This window comes from Schistocerca serialis, chromosome 1, assembly GCF_023864345.2.
Source record: "Schistocerca serialis cubense isolate TAMUIC-IGC-003099 chromosome 1, iqSchSeri2.2, whole genome shotgun sequence".
In the NCBI taxonomy this organism is placed as follows: domain Eukaryota; kingdom Metazoa; phylum Arthropoda; class Insecta; order Orthoptera; family Acrididae; genus Schistocerca; species Schistocerca serialis.
In genome coordinates, this window is record NC_064638.1 from 475346391 (window position 1) to 475366063 (window position 19673).

At 42.2% G+C, this 19673-nt stretch overlaps 1 protein-coding gene across 2 annotated transcripts in view; it reads right to left on the reverse strand.

The window, feature by feature from the left end:
- Nucleotides 1–589: 589 nt before the first annotated feature.
- LOC126473539 (transmembrane protein 65) overlaps nucleotides 590–19673 on the reverse strand; it is a 513111-nt gene continuing 494027 nt past the window's right edge. For both annotated transcript variants that reach the window (XM_050100667.1, XM_050100657.1), the window contains one exon: nucleotides 590–4326. In XM_050100667.1, coding sequence (XP_049956624.1) covers nucleotides 4213–4326 — 114 coding nt within the window. In that variant the 3' untranslated portion in view covers nucleotides 590–4212. The remainder of the gene's footprint in view (nucleotides 4327–19673) is intronic.

Below are 19673 nucleotides of genomic sequence, written 5' to 3' on the forward strand. Positions count from 1 at the left end.
CATTTTCAGCTGTCCCCATCGAGGTATATCAACAACATCTGTCGGCAGCTCAGGGTTTCAATTAATTAGCATTTATTCTAGAGAAGCTGCATGGTCATCAGTGGTATCTGTTCTTTCGACAACAGTTACTATCTTCATATATCTCGTTTTGGTGTTTACCACTATCTACAGTCATAAAGACATCACTACATTTTCTACAGGTTGATATTATGATTTCCAAAAATGGTGGTCAGCATGTGTCAAATTTCGTTAAAACCCATTTGTATGAAAACCTCATGTCAGAACAGATTTGAAATATCAGCGTCTTCACATTGCAATCCTCAGTCTGTTGCAGTATTTTTTCCTCGCCTATCGCTTTATTTATCTCCATCAATGATTTTTATTTTGCAAAAATGGTAAGTTACGTGGTGATTTTGTGTCCACATCGAGCTGTAGGTCTCCTAATAACAAGGTTGGTCGTAAGGATGGGAAAAGGTAAGAATAATTTCCAGTGAAGCAATGTGGTGACCATAACTTCATTTTATGCGGGATTTGAAAATAATGGTGACAGAAAATTGACAAAATACTGCTAGAAATCAAAGATACAGTCTGTTATTGCTTGGATATTTTAATTATTTTCTCAAACAATACAAGAAGGAAGTTGCTTTCTGCGAAAATAGTTATTACAAGAAGTTTCTTGTGAAGTACTGGCAGTCACTCATAACATGAAATAGATCTGTTTCATATGAAATATACACCAGCTATTTTTAACATTCTGAGGCCGTTAAAAATATATTTCTGTTCCAACACTGTTTCTGTTGTTTATAATTATTATGTGCACATCTGTGGGTAGTTTCAGCTGGAATTAATAGAAAAACGTCAGACTTTCAAGACAGTTAAAGCACCACAATTCTTATACTGGGATGTAAATAATTGTAGCACTGTAATCCATTCCAGAATCATGTCACACTTAACACAACACTGAGTCATTCTGACAGATTTCAAAATGGAAATAGCTGTAAGTCTGTAGCAGAACTGTAACACTGACTAGTAATTAAATTCATTTACTTACATATCATAAATTGAGCACTTTATGAACATGACTCAGACTACCCTCATAAGGTGCCAGATCCTATAATATTCACATCTTTCAGTGCACAGTGCAAATAGAATAGGAAGAACACAGATACCAAAATTGTAATTATGTACATATTAAATATCAAAATTAAATAAATCCTGTAAGGATAATTTAAAAACTAGACAATTGTGGTTTCTAGTAATTCCTAAGAGAAAAGCTCATTAAACCAAAACTGAACCAATTACACAGAATTAGGTATAAACTTAATTTTAATACTAGTTTTTGAACTTCATAAGAATTCAAGGAAAAAAAGATAAATGTCAAATGTAAATTGGTAATCTGCACCTGCTCCATCTGATAACAACTATGGAAGATACATGGGCACAATCAAACTTTATAGTAATATAATGATTCATTAGATATTTGGATCTTCTCAGTGATAAATTTTGTGGACCTCATTACAGTACTTTCATTTTTTGAAATCAGTTCTTGTAAGTACATGCCAGTTTTCTTCAGAGTCATGTGTACTACTACGTAACATTCATGTAGCACCAGAATTTTCAGTATCTAAGCTATTAGTTACAACAGCAATATACATGTTTGATGCTATCTAGTTTCTTACAAAATAGAAGAGGAAAAGTATCCTACTGAAGCTCACTGAGTGAGTTGTGTGAATCATTATGTGGTTTGGTCCTATCAGATGTGAGAGTGTTACATAATACAGAGATGCGTGTGATATCTGCTGCTACAAAGCTTCTACCTTCCCTTATACCTTGAGCAGGGACAGACAGCTATTAAGTGTCTTCCTTAAGCAAAGGAATAATATTACATTGTATTTCTCCTTTTCATATATCTAACATTTTCGTAAGTGCAGTTACAGCATTGTTATTTCTTATCATTTGTGTATATGAAGCACTTGTAGATTTCGTTTCACAGAAATAATTTTTGATGCTATGAATTATAATAGGCTTCAACTCCAAACTATACATCTGAGAAAAAAAAGAAATCTCTCTAGAGAACTTGCTGAATGACAGCAATCTGTTACAATGTATAGCTATGGGTAGTTAGGCTGTAATTCATTTAATTTAATAAAAAATTAATTAAAATTTAATTTATAAAATATATTATACTTTTTGTCAGAACAATCAAGCAATATCATAAATTTGCTGAAAAATAAATATTTTTACAACATAGATATATACATATACTATTCTGTTAACAAAAATAAACAATAAGTTCATATTAACAATGAGACCAACATTATACATTTTGAAGCTGAAACATTAAAATATTATATTGTCAAACAGTTTATCCACAAATTAATGTATGTTAAAACAGGAGTAACAATTTACAGCAGTAAATATAACTGTGTATCCAAAAACATTGGGATCATCTTTTTATTATAATAGTGAGCATTAATGTTCATTTTTGGAATAGTGACTGCATGAAAGCGGTTTATACATTCGCAGATTATCTTCAGTCTTCAAAAAATCGTAAACTGATGATGAGGTGCAAGAGAACTCACAAAAATAATCAAATAATGATGTATTGTAACACTACAAATTTGCTGTGCAAACCATTTAACAAACCATATTATTTTCTTTGCTTAACAAGCAAACCATGTAACATTAGAAGCTATCTCAAAAATAACAATAACAGTATTTTGTTAAAGAGTTTTGTTTGTTGATCAACAATTTTATTTGTTGACAACATGTACGTTATTTTAGCTTTGCTATTGTAATACAAATAATGTAGCCAACATTTTTCCATACGTACTCTGTGTTAAATTGTGTCTGAGAATCATTAGCATACTTAATACAAGTGTAAGGTTTCCACTGATTACAGCCACTGCATTGAAATTAAGAAGAAGAAGAAGAAGAGATTTGCAAGGACAGTAAAGCAATTCACGGGCTCCTTAGCAAATTTTGGTTTCTGTAAGATGGCTAGGAGTAAAACACTGATGTGACCCAGCTACGGAATCTTGTCAAGAAATATTTTTCTGTCGTCTGAAGCTCTGATAAGCACATCTGTCAGCACACGTTAGAATTGTTTAATCAACAAGTATTTCATAAAATCTTAGATCACAAGAGATATGTGGTTATCATCGTCGTCAGCACAAACAAAACGTACTTCTACAGAGTAGGGAGATGGCCAGACTCCGTTCCATATATGAAAGGACTATGGTTACTCTTATTAAGTCCTTTTCTTATATTTATATCACAAAAAGTTTTGTTCAAAGACTGAGCATACCCCAGAAGTCAAACATTCAACCAAGACGATAAAATCAATGAAAATAACATTACTGAAAATAACAGAAGACATAATGGTCAGCCATAAAATGATAGAAAAGAAATAGTTTTAAAAAGTTACTTCACAAAAGCATTGGAAGCTGCTGTAATGTGGCTTTATTTATGGACAACCCACCTGTCAAGTAATCGTCTTCAAGTCTCGGATTACCATTTCATAAGGTTTAATATGGTTTTTTCCAGTTATGTGTTTGATGTGAAGAAAACCTCCCTTAATCTGAGGTAATGTTAATCTGAGACTTGACCAAAACTAGTTATCTGTAAATAAATACACATCACAGCATATTTTAGTGGCTTTGTCATGTCGATCTTTAAATACACTGAAGCTCTGCAACACTGGTTAAAAATAAAAAGAAATAATAATGCAACAAAAATTGTAAAAAAGTGAATTACAATCTAAAATACGGTTAAAATGTACTGGTTTGTATGAGGTTAATACAAAATGAATAACAAACCAAACCGCCTTAACAGCTTCTTTTCTTGACTTATCAGTAATGTTTGATAAGTGGTAAAATAAAATTAAAAATTTATTGTTATTATGCATGTTACCTGTTGAAAAGCAGTGTAAACAAGAAGGTGTAGTAAACCGTAGGTGCATTTCTTTTTATTTAGTTTTTATATAAAATCTAATTGTGTTGGTGTTTCATTTTCGTCACATATACATGTTAGCATTCACAGGAAAGTTCACAGAAGGAGAGAAAAGATTTCATATCCAAAACAATCCATGCTGACTAATGTGCAGCACAATCCAGATACCAATGAACACAAAGGAAAATTTTCTGTCCACGTAGGATGGCATACGGGTGTACTAGAACTACAGTTGCGCAATGTCACAGCGGTGGCGGTGATTCATGTGGGCTCTGCGTCCTGCTGCTGCTGGGAGGGGCTGGAAGGCTGCTTGTTGAGGAAGAGCAGCGGGGTCATGCCGAGCAGGCAGCCCAGCGTCACGCCGAACACGCGGCCCTGCGAACACATCCAAAATTACCTCAGCTTACTGTACTTCCCTTGCCCTATCCTCTGGCTATAAAAAGTGCGGGACACTATTTTGCAAAGAAGTACAAAATAAACTGGAGGGATCATTATTATAAATACGTAGCCTTGCACGGCCTGCGTCAATTGCACTTAAATCTCTCTGCGTGTACTGCCAAGCCATCTTGTGAAATACTAGCTTAGCGCCCGCTGTTTCGCTTGTGTAGATTGTATGGTCCACATAGATTTTTTATTTTTTATTTTCTTAAACTGAACCTTAATATTGTTCACTAATCATGCATCTTCTAAACTTACACGCGTGGTCTTTTCTGAATGTCGTTCTCACCAAACAGCGATTCTGGATGCTGGATCCGGAGGTCTTTTACGTCCTGTCTTTCCAATTCTTGTGGTTATGTTTCCATAGAAACTTTATCCCCCACCACATATTTCTCCAGAAATTTAATTCCAATTTACAGAGACGATTTAGATTTAAAAACATCTTAATATAACGAAATATTTTTATAAACATTTTCATCCACTTCGAGGTGAATTTCCAGAAACAGTGAACCACTTTCTGTTAGTTTCTACCCGAGATTTCAAACATCAATTTCCATGGGGGTTGCTTTAAAAATGCTTTAGTACTTTATTTCCAAAAGAAACTTTCACCCGCTATTTTACCCCCATAGCGATTGAATACCCAAAAATGCTGAAGTCGCCGGCAGGCGTGTCCGTGCGGTTCCAGGCGCTTGAGTCTGGAACCGCGTGACAGCTACGGTCACAGGTTCGAATCCTGCCTCGAGCATGGATGTGTATGATGTCCTTAGGTTAAGTTAGTTTTAAGTAGTTCTACGTTCTAGGGGACTGATGACCACAGATGTTAAGTCCCTTAGTGCTCAGAGCCATTTGAATTTTTGAACGCTGAAGCATGTATTATTTTTTCTGACCGAGAAACCAAATACCAATTTCCGTAGTTCTGGTTTCAAAACTGCTTAATTGCGACATATTTTCAAAAAACCTTTCATCCTCAACTTCATCCCCTTAGGCGTGGAATTGCAAACAATCCCTCACCAAACAACGTTGCAGTAAAAAAAAGCATCCTCTCCAGATTTCAAGTTTCTATCATCAGCGCACTCGGCTGGGTGGTGATGATGATTAAGTCAGTCAGGTAATTTCTTTTTACATATAGAGAATTAAAATGTTAAAACACTAAAACAAGCAATGTTTTGGCCGTGCTGCAGCGGCGTTTCTCACGGCACACAATAATAATCTGTGGAGTAGATATTTCAATATACTAAATTTCTAACGGTGTTATAAGACCACCAACGATATAATTCTTAAAATTTTATTGGCCTTAAAGTTCAATTGGTCGAGGATCGAAGAGAGGGTTTCACGGCTTGCTTGTAGTTTGTAGCCCACTGATAAACGGCGGCGAGCTTGTGGACGGCCATATTTTCCTGTTCTTAACAGAACTTCGAGTTCCATATCGGAAAATGAGTGTACAAGAGCCTAGTGCTGGTCTTTGCTTTTGCCCTCCTCTGACCTGTTATGAAGTGTCAAGCGCGTATCTGTGTCGTGTGGGTGGCTGTGATGAGTGTGGTGTTGTGTCTGTGTTGTTATGTGTGAGACGCTGCAGAAAGGTTTGGAATTAATGTGGGGCATGGGCGCAAAGTCAAGAACTTTACGCCAGCACTTCTCCTCCGCTCGTTGACTACATACCGTTGGCGAAGATTTTCCACCACAGAATTCGAACCGGCTTACTTACGAGTCGAGCGCTAGATCAGAAGCGTGGATGGCTTTCCTGCTCTCAGTCACGGAGGAGCGACAATAGTTGTGTGTGCGCTGTTGAGACGGTCGCGGTGGTCTCCGGTAAGCCCGCTGCCCTATGATCGCACTCGGTCTGTCATACCGAGACACCTGACAGAAGGGGCGCCAGGACCCTTCACCCGCCCTCTCTATTCGTGTTCCTAGTGTGTTTCAGTGAACACGTCATCCATACAAACGACATTACGTGCTACCTGCGTACCACATCTTGTGACAGATATTTTCTCGTCTGTTGCGTTAATATGAGGATTGCCCCGAAAGTAATGCACCGCATTTTTTTTTTCTCAGCCGAAAACAATGCTGCGAATGCGAAGTGTTACTTATGTATTATTTGAAGTCTCCTGAATGAGCGCGCCAAGTTTCCATCACTTCCGACAGATAGCGTAGCTGCAGGGCAGTTTCAAAATGGCGTCTGTATGTGATGTCCGTTACAAGCAACGTACCGTCACTGGATGACTCACTGCAGAGAAATAAACTGTGAGAAATATTCAGAACCGCTTGTGCAAAGTCTATGGAGCATCTGCCGTCGACAGAAGTAGGTAGTCGCTGGACACGGAGGGTGAGATCATCAGATGGCGGTTCGGCGGAGCTCCACGACTTGCAGCGGTCGGGGAGACCATCCACGGCTGACACACCTGACCTGCCCCCCCGCCCCCCCCCCCCCCCAGACTTCCATTTGTTTGGACCATTAAAGGTTGCTATTCGTGGATGACATTTTGAGGACGGTGAGGAGGTGATTCACGAACTGAAGCACTGGCTCTGCCACCGGGACATGGATTGGTATCGACAGGGCATACAAAGCCTTGTTTCGCACAGGAGGCAGGCCACAGAGCAGGATGCAAATTACGTGGAAAAATAGGGTATGTAGATAAAACACCACTCTTTCGTGTGTGTAATTCTCATTACGTTCAATAAAGAATTGTTGAAGAAAAAAATGCGGTGCATTACTTCCTGGGCAACCCTCGTAATAGAATGCATTGAGAAAATACCCTCGCAATATGTATTTACCTGTATGGAAAACTGCTCCACAATCGCGCATATGTGTATAGCTAATGTAATTTAATGCATAACAACACACTCTACTGTCTAACAACGCCGGCCGAAGTGACCGAGCGGTTCTAGGCGCTTCAGTCTGGAACCGCGCGACCGCTGCGGTCGCAGGCTCGAATCCTGTCTCGGGCATGGATGTGTGTGATGTCCTTAGGTTAGTTAGGTTTAAGCAATTCTAAGTTCTAGGGGACTGATGACATCAGATGTTAGGTCTCAGAGCCATTTGAACCATTTGTCTAACAACGTTAACCACAATGGTACAAAATTTTGAGTGCTTGTCTCTCAGGTGACGGAGGGAGCACGAAATGTAATTGTTAATGGAGGAAGCACGAAAGTAATGTATCCCAACGTCCTGATAGGAAGGTAGCTCGCAAAGCTCATGCAGTGGGAAACTTGTGCACTTGCTCTATACTTGCTTTTTTCTTCATTATGTACAGGGCGCTCGCAAACACATCATGCCTTCCTGTTTCACTATTCGCGAATTTACACAATTTTCGTGGTAAACTGAAAATCACAGTTTTTCCAGCAACAATCAGTATTTCACAAGAGCCTGATGATCTCTTTATAGTGCAGGTCCGCGCTCAGTCTCGAAATCCTTTGTAACCAGTTCCGCAATTGCGTAAGTCTGATTGACATGAAGATTATAGGCTTTCGCTTTGTGCACTATTTGATCAAAAGTATGTAGACGGCCCTACGGAACTGATCACTAGATGTCGCGAGAGGCGGACCCACCAGTATAAAAGGTGGAGGGAGTAACGTGGTGTCAGCAGACGAGTAGTAACAGGAAAATGGGACAGAGTAGTGAGTTCGAACTTTGACTAGTTATTGGATGTCAAGTGAGTAACAATTCCATCACGGACATTTCAAAGCTTGTAAGGCTCCCCAAACGGACTGTTGGTGATGTGAGTGTGAAGTGGAAAAGCGAAGGAACGACCACAGCTAAACCACGACCAGGAAGACCTCAGGTACTGACCGATAGGGACCGTCGAGCTTTGAAGAGGGTGGCAAAAAAATATCGCGAAAGGAATCATTCGTGAGTTCAAAAATGGCTCTGAGTACTATGGGACTTAACATCTGAGATCATCAGTCCCCTAGACTTAGAACTACTTAAACCTAACTAACCTAAGGACATCACACACATCCATGCCCGAGGCAGGATTCGAACCTGCGACTGTAGCAGGACTGAAGCGCCTAGAACCGCTCGGCCACAACGGCACAACGGCCGGGTCACTGGTGAGTTCCAGGGTGTTACTAGCAGTGCAAACAGCACAGTAACTATAGGTAGGAACTTAAAAGGAAAGGGCTACACTGACCGTGCAGTTGCTCATAAGCAACGTTTTTCTGTAGTCAATGACAAGAGACGCGCAATATGGTGAAAACAGCGCCGCTACTGGACAATGAATGGCTGGTTTGGAACGATGTATCACGCTATACTCTGTGGCGATCCGATGGAAGAATTTGGGTTTGACAAATGCCAGGACAACTTTACCTGCCATTTTATGTAGTGCCAACAGTGAAGTAAGGAGGAGGTAGTGTTACGGCTTGGGGTGCTTTTCGTGGTTAGGGTGTCCTCCAATTCAATTAAGAATAAACGAAACGTGGAAGGATGTGAACACACATTACAGCATTGTATACTGCATACATTAAACGAGCAGTTCGTAGACGATGATTGTATCACATGGCAGTATACCCTGCCTCAAGGCACACTCTATGGGACTGTAGTTTTTGGATATTTACTTGCCTGAAACGGACTGACCTGAACCTAAAGGAATATTTTTGGGACGAGTCAGAACGTCGACCTTGCCCTAGGTCCCGCGTCCAACGTCACTAACTTCTCTAGTTTGGTTTGTTGAGGAAGAATGGGCTTCAGTCCCCCAGAGGCATGGATATATCTTTTTGGAAGTGTCCCCACAAGAGTTCAACCTGTCAAAGGCGAAAGGTGGACACACCAAACATTAATGCCCACTAATAGGTGTCCACATACTTTTGAGCAGACGGCGTAGGTTGTTTTGAATGAAAAGGCTGGCTTGGATTGCTCTTATAACTTCCCATATGCTCTGTAGACGTGAGCAAGGATGCCAAAAGCCACTCTAACACTGCCTTGTGCAGCTTGAATCTAAACGTCGAAGTTACATCAGGGGCGATCAAAATGTTTCCGTTTGAGGGCGTTGCTGCAGCATATATCCGACATAGTGCTACTCTGATGTGGGTGTATAAGCACCGACACATAGGAAAGGGTCCGCAGCTCGTGGTCGTGCGGTAGCGTTCTCGCTTCCCGCGCCCGGGTTCCCGGGTTCGATTCCCGGCGGGGTCGGAGATTTTCTCTGCCTCGTGATGACTGGGTGTTGTGTGATGTCCTTAGGTTAGTTAGGTTTAAGTAGTTCTAAGTTCTAGGGGACTGATGAGCATAGATGTTAAGTCCCATAGTGCTCAGAGCCATTTGAACCATAGGAAAGGGATTGGTGTGGCATTCGTGTCTTTGCGTAAATGCATGCCATAAATGTGAAGACGTGAACTATGGCGACATTATTGCCAATGTGCTGTTACTGCTTTGTTGGCTACCGAAGGGCAAACAACGCTTTGTTGGCTACCGAAGGGCAAACACTGGTAGACATCCACGGGAGAGTGAAGAATATACACCAGTTATAAAACGTTTTACATCACCTCGGTTCCGAGACTTCCGGAACCTGTATAGAAAGTTGCAATAGAGATCAACATAAACTTCATACACATCCTTTTTACTGCTCATGAAAACCACCCATTGCATGTTGTACCAACATACAGCGACACCTTCAGTGGTGGTGGTCGCGCTTGCTGTACACACCGGTACCTCTAACAGTAGCACGTCCTCTTGCATTTATGCATGCTTGTATTCGTCATGGCATACTATCCACAAGTTTATCAAATCACTGTTGGTCCAGATTGTCCCATTCCTCACTGGCGATTCGGTGTAGATCCCTCAGAGTGGTTCCTGGGTCACGCCGTCCATAAACAGCCCTTTTCAATCTATCTCAGGCATTTTCCGTAGGGTTGATGTCTGGAGAACACGCTGGCCACTCTAGTCGAGCGATGTCATTATCCTGAAGGAAGTCATTCACAAGATGTGCACGGTGGGGGCGCTAACTTATCGTCCATGAAGACGAATGCCTCGCCAATGCTGCCGATATGGTTGCAGTATCGGTCAGAGGATTTCATTCACATACCGTACAGCCGTTACGGCGCCTTCCATGACCACCAGAGGCGTACGTCGGCCTCACATAATGCACCCCAAAAACAGCAGGGAACCTCCACCTTGCTGCACTCGCTGGACAGTGTGTCTAAGGAGTTCAGCCTGACTGGGTTGCCTGCAAACACGTCTCCGACGATTGTCTGGTTGAAGGCATATGCGACACTCATCGGTGAAGAGAACGTGATGCCAAACCTGAGCGGTCCATTCGGCATGTTTTTGCGCCCATCTGTACCGCGCTGCATGGTTACGTGGTTGCGAAGATTGTCCTCGCCGTGGACGTTGGGAGTGAAGTTGCGCATCATGTCGTAACTCGAGGTCTTGTGGCTGCACGAAAAGCATTAATCAACATGGTGGCGTTGCTGTCAAGGTTCCTCTGAGCCATGATCTTTAGGTAGCGGTCATCCACTGCAGTAGTAGCCCTTGGGCCGCCTGAGCGAGGCATCTCATCGACTGTTCCTGTCTCTCTGTATCTCCTCCATGTCCGAACAACATTGTTTTGGTTCACTCCGAGTCGCCTGGACACTTCCCTTGTTGAGAGCCCTTCCTGGCACAAAGTAACAATGCGGATCTGATCGAATTGCGGCGTTGACCGTCTAGGCATGGTTGACGAGCAGTGTACCTCCATCCTGGTTGAATGACTGGAACTGATCGGCTGTCGGTCCCCCCTCTGTCTAACAGGCGCTGCTCATGCGTGGTTGTTTACATCTTTGGGCGGGTTTAGTGACAGCTGTGAACAGTCAAAGGGACTGTGATACAACATCCATGCCCCACAACATCCACATTCAACGTCTATTTTCAGGAGTTCTGGGAACCAGGATGATGCAAAACCTTTTTTTCATTGGTGTATATTGTGTAGCTTCTCTGCCGAAAACTATCATTGTAGAATGATACGCCTAGTTCCGTGCTGGTCGCGAATCGACAGAAGACGCTGGTCGATCTGGGAGGCCGACCTCATCCATTGTGGACAAGTAGGAGACACTCGAGCACCTGCCCTATAGTCCTGATCCCTCGCCGTCCGACTATCATGCCCTTAGTCCTTTAAAAAAGGCCTTGGACGGTCGACGATCCCAGTCGGACGAGGATCTGCAGCAGGCAATTACGGACTTCTCCAAGCAGCAACACAATGCCCTTTTACCAAACGGGTATCTTCAACCGCCAGCCGGAGTGGCCGAGCGGTTCTAGGCTCTTCAGTCTGGAACCGCACGAGCGCTAAGGTGGCAGGTTCGAATCCTTCCTCGGGCATGGATGTGTGTGATGTCCTTAGGTTAGTTAGGTTTAAGTAGTTCTAAGTTCTAGGAGCTGATGACCTCAGATTTTAAGTCCCATAGTGCTTGGAACCATTTTATCTTCAGCCTTGTGCATCGGTGGGATGATTGCCGCAGTGTTCACGGTGATTTCGCCTTACTGACATCCCGATTCTGGACTGTACGGCCTTCGAATGGAAACTTTTTGATTGCCACTCACACTAATGTCATGACCCTGAGGCTAGTCAATAATTTCGGATGCACAAATCACTGGGGTGACACATCCGGATTGCTTTATCTTCCGAAATTATTGCCTTGCTGAACGCTGTTCTTACAAACATAAATACGGAAAATGTACTGTTACGTTAAAATGGGCAGATATTTCTGAAAAACGATGTTATTTTAAACGAACAGCACCAAACACTAAAGAAAGAAAGAGCATTATTGCATTGTAGGCTGGGAGAAGGAGTGGTAGGGTCAGCTACTTAGTCAGAAAGAGTATTGTTTCTCCCTACATCATCGTCCCTTTTTGGCAGATGTATGAGTGTTGTTGAGCGTAGATGAGTGTAGTGGACGTGTCTATATTTTATAGTATGGTTCATGTTTGTGTTAGCACCAAGGGGCCGTCAGTTTTAAAGGTCCCATCCGAAGGACGGATCTTTATGAACACTGTCACAAGTCCCCACTTTATGAGTCACTTCGGAGAGGTTTGGACTTTTATCTAGGATATTGGCGCAAAGTCCGGTGATCTGAAACTTTACGCTCCTGTCTCTCCTCCCCTTACTGGCCAAATGCTGGCGGTGAAAATTTCTTTTACCACCAGGATTCGAACCGGCTTATCTCCGAGTTGAGCGTCATTTCACAGGTGTGCGTCAGCGATGTTGGCTACAAATAAGAGTTCACGCACTAAAGTGATTATAAAAATAGGCTTAAACTATATTCTTAATGTATATGTAGCAATATCTGGGATGCAGCATCTCTTAATTTTTGAAGTCATATGCAAGGTATGTTACTGTCATAACCGATTTTTTTTCCAGAAAAAGAAGATACAAGTCATAGACTTCTTCGCAAGCTGTATAGGTAGACAGGAAGTAAACTCTTTTCAAATACACTGTGCAGTCAGATAAGACAGATCACAATGACGATACTACTACTTCTCTGCCATCAAAACTGACGAAAGCGTAATGAAAGAGAATATAGATTAACAAAGAACTACTAAACGCCTCTCTCACGTCGGCATTACGTGACGCAGCTCCACGATGCTATCGCAACAGGTTGCTGCACACAAGCAGCACGTGACGTTCCCAGACACCGATGTTCAGCTGCCGGCCGCGGTGGTCTCGCGGTTCTAGGCGCGCAGTCCGGAACCGTGCGACTGCTACGGTCGCAGGTTCGAATCCTGCCTCGGGCATGGATGTGTGTGATGTCCTTAGGTTAGTTAGGTTTAAGTAGTTCTAAGTTCTAGGGGACTGATGACCACAGCAGTTGAGTCCCATAGTGCTCAGAGCCATTTGAGCCATTGATGTTCAGCTGATGCAGCTGATGTTGTTGGAAGACTTTCAGGTTCTGTGCGATTTATACAATTCTTAAAAGCTTACTGTTTACCGACAAAATTTGTTAGTGAGATCCCTCAGCAGCAGCATGTGCTATTCAGACCGTTGTAATAGCCTTGTATAAAATATACAACACTGCACAAATTCCATACTAGCTGTGACATCGGATGGTACTACCGCCTGAACCTTCTGAAGCTGGTGAATGTGCAGGTTTTAGTCCTAGGATAGCATCCTAACGGTTACGTGGTCTGACCCGTAGCACGTGCACGCATTAGAGGGACACTACCGGACTTAATCACGGAATACTGAGAATCAAGGTCTAACTATTTTCCGAAAGCGTATATAACGGCAGAGATACCGTGGTGTGGATGTCACCAGAATAATGCTCGTAGGTGCGACGATGTCCCTCGTCTCACGTAATCATGTCAGGAATCTCAAACAGGTCGTAGCCCGTGCTGGATCCGGAACCTCACATGTAAACAACAAATACGATACACTGAAGGCAGCGCAGCGACTGACTACGAGTGGGCCACGTTGCATTACGGGTCATAACCAACGTTTCTCTCATATGTATAGCCTATAAAGAAAATGTATGTGTGGCCCTCACTGTTTGTGGGTGGTTCATGTTTCATTCTGTGCAACAGGTGCTGTATGTATAGAAAAATCGTAATATCGATTCGGTGTCCTGGACATTAGCTGCTAGTAGGGATTAATTTAAATCAACGAGGAAAGTTGAAAATTTGTTCCGGACTGGGATTCGAACTCGCGTCTCCTGCTTATCCCGATCCTGCAGAAATTTCAACTTTCCTCATTGATTTAAATCAATGCCCACAAGCAGCTAATGTCACTAATTCCTTTGTGTTTGATTCATACTGGCTGCAAGATCAAAATGTGTCTCTTCTTTCGGACATGAGGAGGCGTGACGAGGAGAGGATTGTCACCGTTCGTCAAAAGAGAATAAGTATCATGAAATCAGCGAAGCTCTTTTCTACCTTTGAAGGGTTTATCGAAAGAGGATCAACTGCAGTGAAGCTGCTTGCGGACGACGAGGCACGAGATTTCCACCCATCGCTCAATAACTTGGACGTTGGAGACTTGCCCGCCCCCTTAACGCACAATTGGCTGCGACTTGGGGTTCAGCAGACAGCGGAGGATTCACGGAGGCAGAAGTGTTTCCAAAAACTGCACGCTGTTACAAACAGAGCTCCGCTGCAAACGACCGGTGCGTGTGACATCGTTGATCGAATGACATTCCCATTTATACTCCCAGTGCGCACGCCAACACAGTGACTGAATCATGGAACAATGGAAACGAATAACCCTCCCATAATCGAGCTCCCTGTTACTTCCACATCAATTATAGAGACTGGAGAGCCAATTTTATACAAGAGTGCCTACTTGACAAATTAACACAGGGATGTACGAAGGAAAACAGTCGCAGTTTACTGTAATGGAACACATTGACACGAGAGAAGCAATCACGAAATCTGTCTTTTATGCCAGTGGTTAAGCAATTACATGTTTTCACGGCTGATATCCTTCTCATGGTATGATAAATTTTTTTGCACCAAAAAATATTTTCCATGTCACAATACTAGACACTAGTTTAAATGATTTTCAGTTGAGTTCTTGATCTTCAGATTCGCCAGGTATTAATATATCGAATACATTTATGATGTAACAGAGGTAGGTATGAAATGTAGGTATGAAATCAGGAAGCTCTTTTTTACAATCTACGGAAATCGTCGTAGCTGTTTGTCGCCCTGACCCTCTCATGCCGAGCTATGCGATAACGAACTGTATAGGTAGAACGTCTGCCCAAGGTGAACCAAAGCATTATCAGATGCTTCGCCATGTTAGTTAACAGTTCGACACCAAAGAAGTGACAATATACGGAAAAGTCGTTCGATTGACATTGGAGCACTGAACCAGATAATCTTGATCCCGACATGCTAAAAACTAGTACATGCAATCTTCTCTTAATGAATAGTATTCGCATCTTCGAAGACTCTTTACGAGAAAAGATTCCCACTACGTGATTCTAGGCATCCTCTGGTTACAAACTATTAGAGCAAGGTACGGTAAATACAACAACACTTTCCTCCACGTGCAGAAGTGTTCTTCCATTAGGGCATAGTCTGCAAAGAGTAACTGTAATCCACCCATTCGCACGCATTCTCGCTGTCCTTTGACGTTTCCAGCTTTAGTTCCAAATCTACTACTTCGAAGTCATTAAACTTTCGCGAAAGGAAAATAAGCATGGGGCAGTAACATATGAAAACGTCCATTCTAATTTAATTGGAACATATATCTTCCCAGTTTGACTGATAAAGGACACATTTAAGTCTGTCCAGCAGCGTCGATGAATTTCTTTTATAGTTGAGAAGGCTGGCCTAGTCGTCTCTGCCATAAAACGTGAGCAGGCATTCGCTCTCACATTGGCCTGCAGACGGCGATTACGTTGAGTTGCTCGCAACACACGATGACGATTAGGCCGTCAGAAGTCTTATAAAAGCTTGTAGCTGGTTACAGCATGTAAACGTACCATACCTACTGAGGCCATGTTCTTTGTTGAGAACTGTAGTGTTAATAATGCGAGGTTTTTGATTGGAGCGCTAGTACGTTTTCGGGGAGGCAGTGAATCGTTGAAGTACAGGCAGTCAGGATTTTGAAGAGTGGCATTATGTGAAATCGTATGGAATATGAAATGTGAGATTGTAAGTATAGCGGTAAATGCCGTGAGAGGCAGCGTGTTAATTAGTACAATGGTTAAAAAACTGTGATAGTGTGTTGAATAAATAAGCGGTATATTGGGTAAGAGTAGCTCACGAAGTCAAAGTTAAGAATTGTGCGTGAACGATAAGAATCAATAACAGGAATATAAAATATTTCATCGCCCACCGTCTAAAGACAGCATCTTAGATTCATAATCAAAATGTCCTCGGTCTGGGGTTGGGGTTCGAAACCCGCCCCGCTTAAATTTTGATTAATAATCAGCACTGGCGGCCGAAAGACTACCAGCCTAAGAGGTCACCCTCATTCTACTAACTGCCTTGTCAAAGAGGGCGAAGGAGCGGACAGAGCTTCACGGCACTCTGTTGCTCTCGGGATGGCAAACGGCCTCTAAAGCGGAAGAATCAGCACAGATCAACGGCATAAGGATTCAGATGATAATGGAAACCACTGCATTAAACAGGCATAATGTGTATCCACAGGACATGTGGCCTGTAAAAGTGTCATGATGATCTCTCCATTGGCAAAAGATTCCGGAAAGGCCCCTATTCGGATATGCGGGAGGCGACTGCCACAGGGGAGATGACTATGAGAAAAAGATTGACTTATCAACGAAAGGATAACGTTCTCCGCGTCAGGTCGTAGAATTTCAGAAGTTGGAACTTGATAAGAAGCTAGAAAATCTGAAAATGGAAATGTTGAGACTCAGTCTAGATGTAGTGGGGGGTCTGTGAAGTGAAATGGAAAGAAGACAAGATTTTCTGGTCATATGAGTACAGGGTAACATCGACCGCAGCAGGAAACTGTATAACGGGAGTAGTATTCGTAATGAGTAGGAAGGTAGGGGTAGAGAGTGTTCAAAAATGGCTCTGAGCACTGTGGAACTTAACATCTGAGGTCATCAGTCCCATAGAACTTAGACGACTTAAACCTAACTAACCTAAGGACATCACACACATTCATGCCCGAGGCAAGATTCGAACCTGCGACCGTAGTAGTCGCACGGTTCCGGACTGAAGCGCCTAGAACCGCTCGGACACCGCGGCTGGCGCAGAGACTGTGTTACTGTGAACAGTTCAATGACAGGGTTGTTCTCACGTGAAACGACAACAAACCAACATCGACAAAGATAATTCAGGTGTATATGCCGACGTCGCAAGCCAAAGATTAGAAGTATATGAGGAGACTGAACAGGTAATGCAAAACGCAAAGGGAGATGAAAATCTAATAGTCGTGGGAGACTGGAATGCAGTTGTAGGGAAGGAGTAGAAGAAAGGTTTAGGGGAGTTCATGGGCTTGATAATAGTAATGAGACAAAATAAAGACTAATTGAGTTCTGCAATAAATTTCAGCTAGTACTAGCGAAAACTGTGTTCAAGGATCACAAGAGGAGGAGGTATTCATGGAAAAGTCCGAGAGATACGGAAAGATTTCACTTAGATAACATCATGAGTAGCAGAGATTCTGAAATCATATCCTGAATTGTACGACGCATCCAGGAGCAGATAAAGACTTAGATCACGATTTCCTAATGATGAAGACAAGGCTGAAGTATAAGAGACTATTCTGAAAGAATCAATGCGCGGAGAAGTGCGACACGGAAGTACTAAGGAATGAAGAGGTACGCGTGAAGTTCTCCGAAGCTAGCGATACTGCGATGAGGAACAGGTCGATAGGCAGTTTGGTTGAAGAGAGTGGGCATCTCTAAAAAGTGCATTCTCAGATGTTGGAAAGAACACTGTCGGTACAAAGAAGGTAACTGCGAAGAAATCACGGGTTACACTAGGAGTACTTCAATTGATCGATGAACTAACAACAAAATGACTATTCTCGTTGATGTGTAAATGTGTGGGTCTGGCGATATACCCTCTGACTTTCGGAAAAATATCATCCACACAGTTCCGAAAATTGCAAGACCCGACAAGTGCGAGAATTATCGCACAGTGAGCTTAACAACTCATGCATCCAAGTTACTGACAAGAACAGTCAACATAAGAATGGGAAAGAGAATTGAGTATGTGTTAGATGACGATCTCTTTGGCTTTAGAAAAGGTAAAGACACCAGAAAGGCAATTCTGACATTGTGGTTGATAATGGAAGCAATACTAAAGAAAAACCAAGACACGTTCATAGGATTTGTCGACCTGGAAAATGGTGCAAAATGTTCAAAATTCTGAGAAAAGTAGGGGTAAGCTACAGGCAAACGCGGGTAATATACAATATGTACAGAACCAAGAGGGAATAATAAGAGTGGAAGACCAAGTATGAAGTGCTCGGATTAAAAAGGGTGTAAGCCAAGGATGTAGTCGTTCGCCCTTGCTGTTCAATTTATACATTGGAAAGCAATGATGGAAACAAAAGGAAGGTTCAGGAATGGAATTAAAATTGAAGATAAAAGGATGTCAGTGACAAGATTCGCTGATGACATTGGTATCCTCAGGAAAAGTGAAAAAGGGATACATGATCTTTCTGCTGAAGATCTTTCAGCTGAATGGAAAGAACAGTCTAATGAGTAGAAAATATGGACAGAGAGCAAATCGAAGAAAGACAGAAGTAATGAGAAGTAGCAGAAATGAAAACAGCGAGAAACTTACATCAGGATCGATGGTCACGAAGTAGGTGAAGTTAAGGAATTCTACTACCTAGGCAGCAAAACAACCAATGATGGACGGAGCGAGAAGGACATCAAAAGAAGACTAGCATTAAGAAAAATGGCATTTTTGGCCAAGAGAAGTCTATTAGAATCAAGCATTGACCTTAATTTGAGAAAGATATTTCTGAGAAAGTACGTTTGGGGCACAGCATTGTACGACAGTGAAACATGGACTGTGGGAAAACCGGAAAAGAAGTGAATCGAAGCATTTGAGGTGTGGTGCTACAGACGAATGTTTAAAATTAGGTAGACTGATAAGGTAAGGAATGAGGAAGTTCTGCGTAGAATCGGAGAGAGAAGGAATTTGTGGAAAACACTGACAACAAGAAGGGACAGGACGATAGGACCACACTGTGCGAAACCATGTTCAGATACAGCGCTAGGTCTACTGTCCATTTCATGCGCTGTACCATCTGTACCGAAAGGGTGAGTATCATGAAGGGCAGTCCCTCCCTGATATAGACATGTGTGTGTGTGTGTGTGTGTGTGTGTGTGTGTTTGTGTGTGTGAGTGTGTGGTTCACTTGTTCAGTATATATACATCTCGGTAATTCATCATGTCTGCTTGTTCTGCTCTAAAGTGCCTAGCAGCCTTCAGCATCTTCGTAGAAGGAGAAGTCCAACTGACAAATACTTTCAAATATGTGTGGTGGTTTTAGTAGGTATCTACAAGGAAAATTTCCATCTCTGTCAGGGCTGAGAAACCATGTCTCCTACATAGGGATAACAATGTGATGGCTGTAGGAATACTAGATAAAAACAGCCAAAAAGCATGAAGAACAGTGCAGCACTGAACTTAAGTAGTCCTGACAGACGTTTGGAGATCAAGTTATATTCACTTAATTCCATTGCTTCACTGGATTATTGGGTACTTTTTTTTCTTCTTCTTAAAGGAGTTTTCATGCAGTATATGACATGGAAGACTCTAATTTTAATGGGACATTTGTTAATGGTGGGAGGGAGTACCACACACACCTTCATAGTCCGTAAATAGTACTGACTGATTTTTGGAAACTATGTGATATTATTCTCCAAATAATTGTTTTTTCTGTGTGCTTT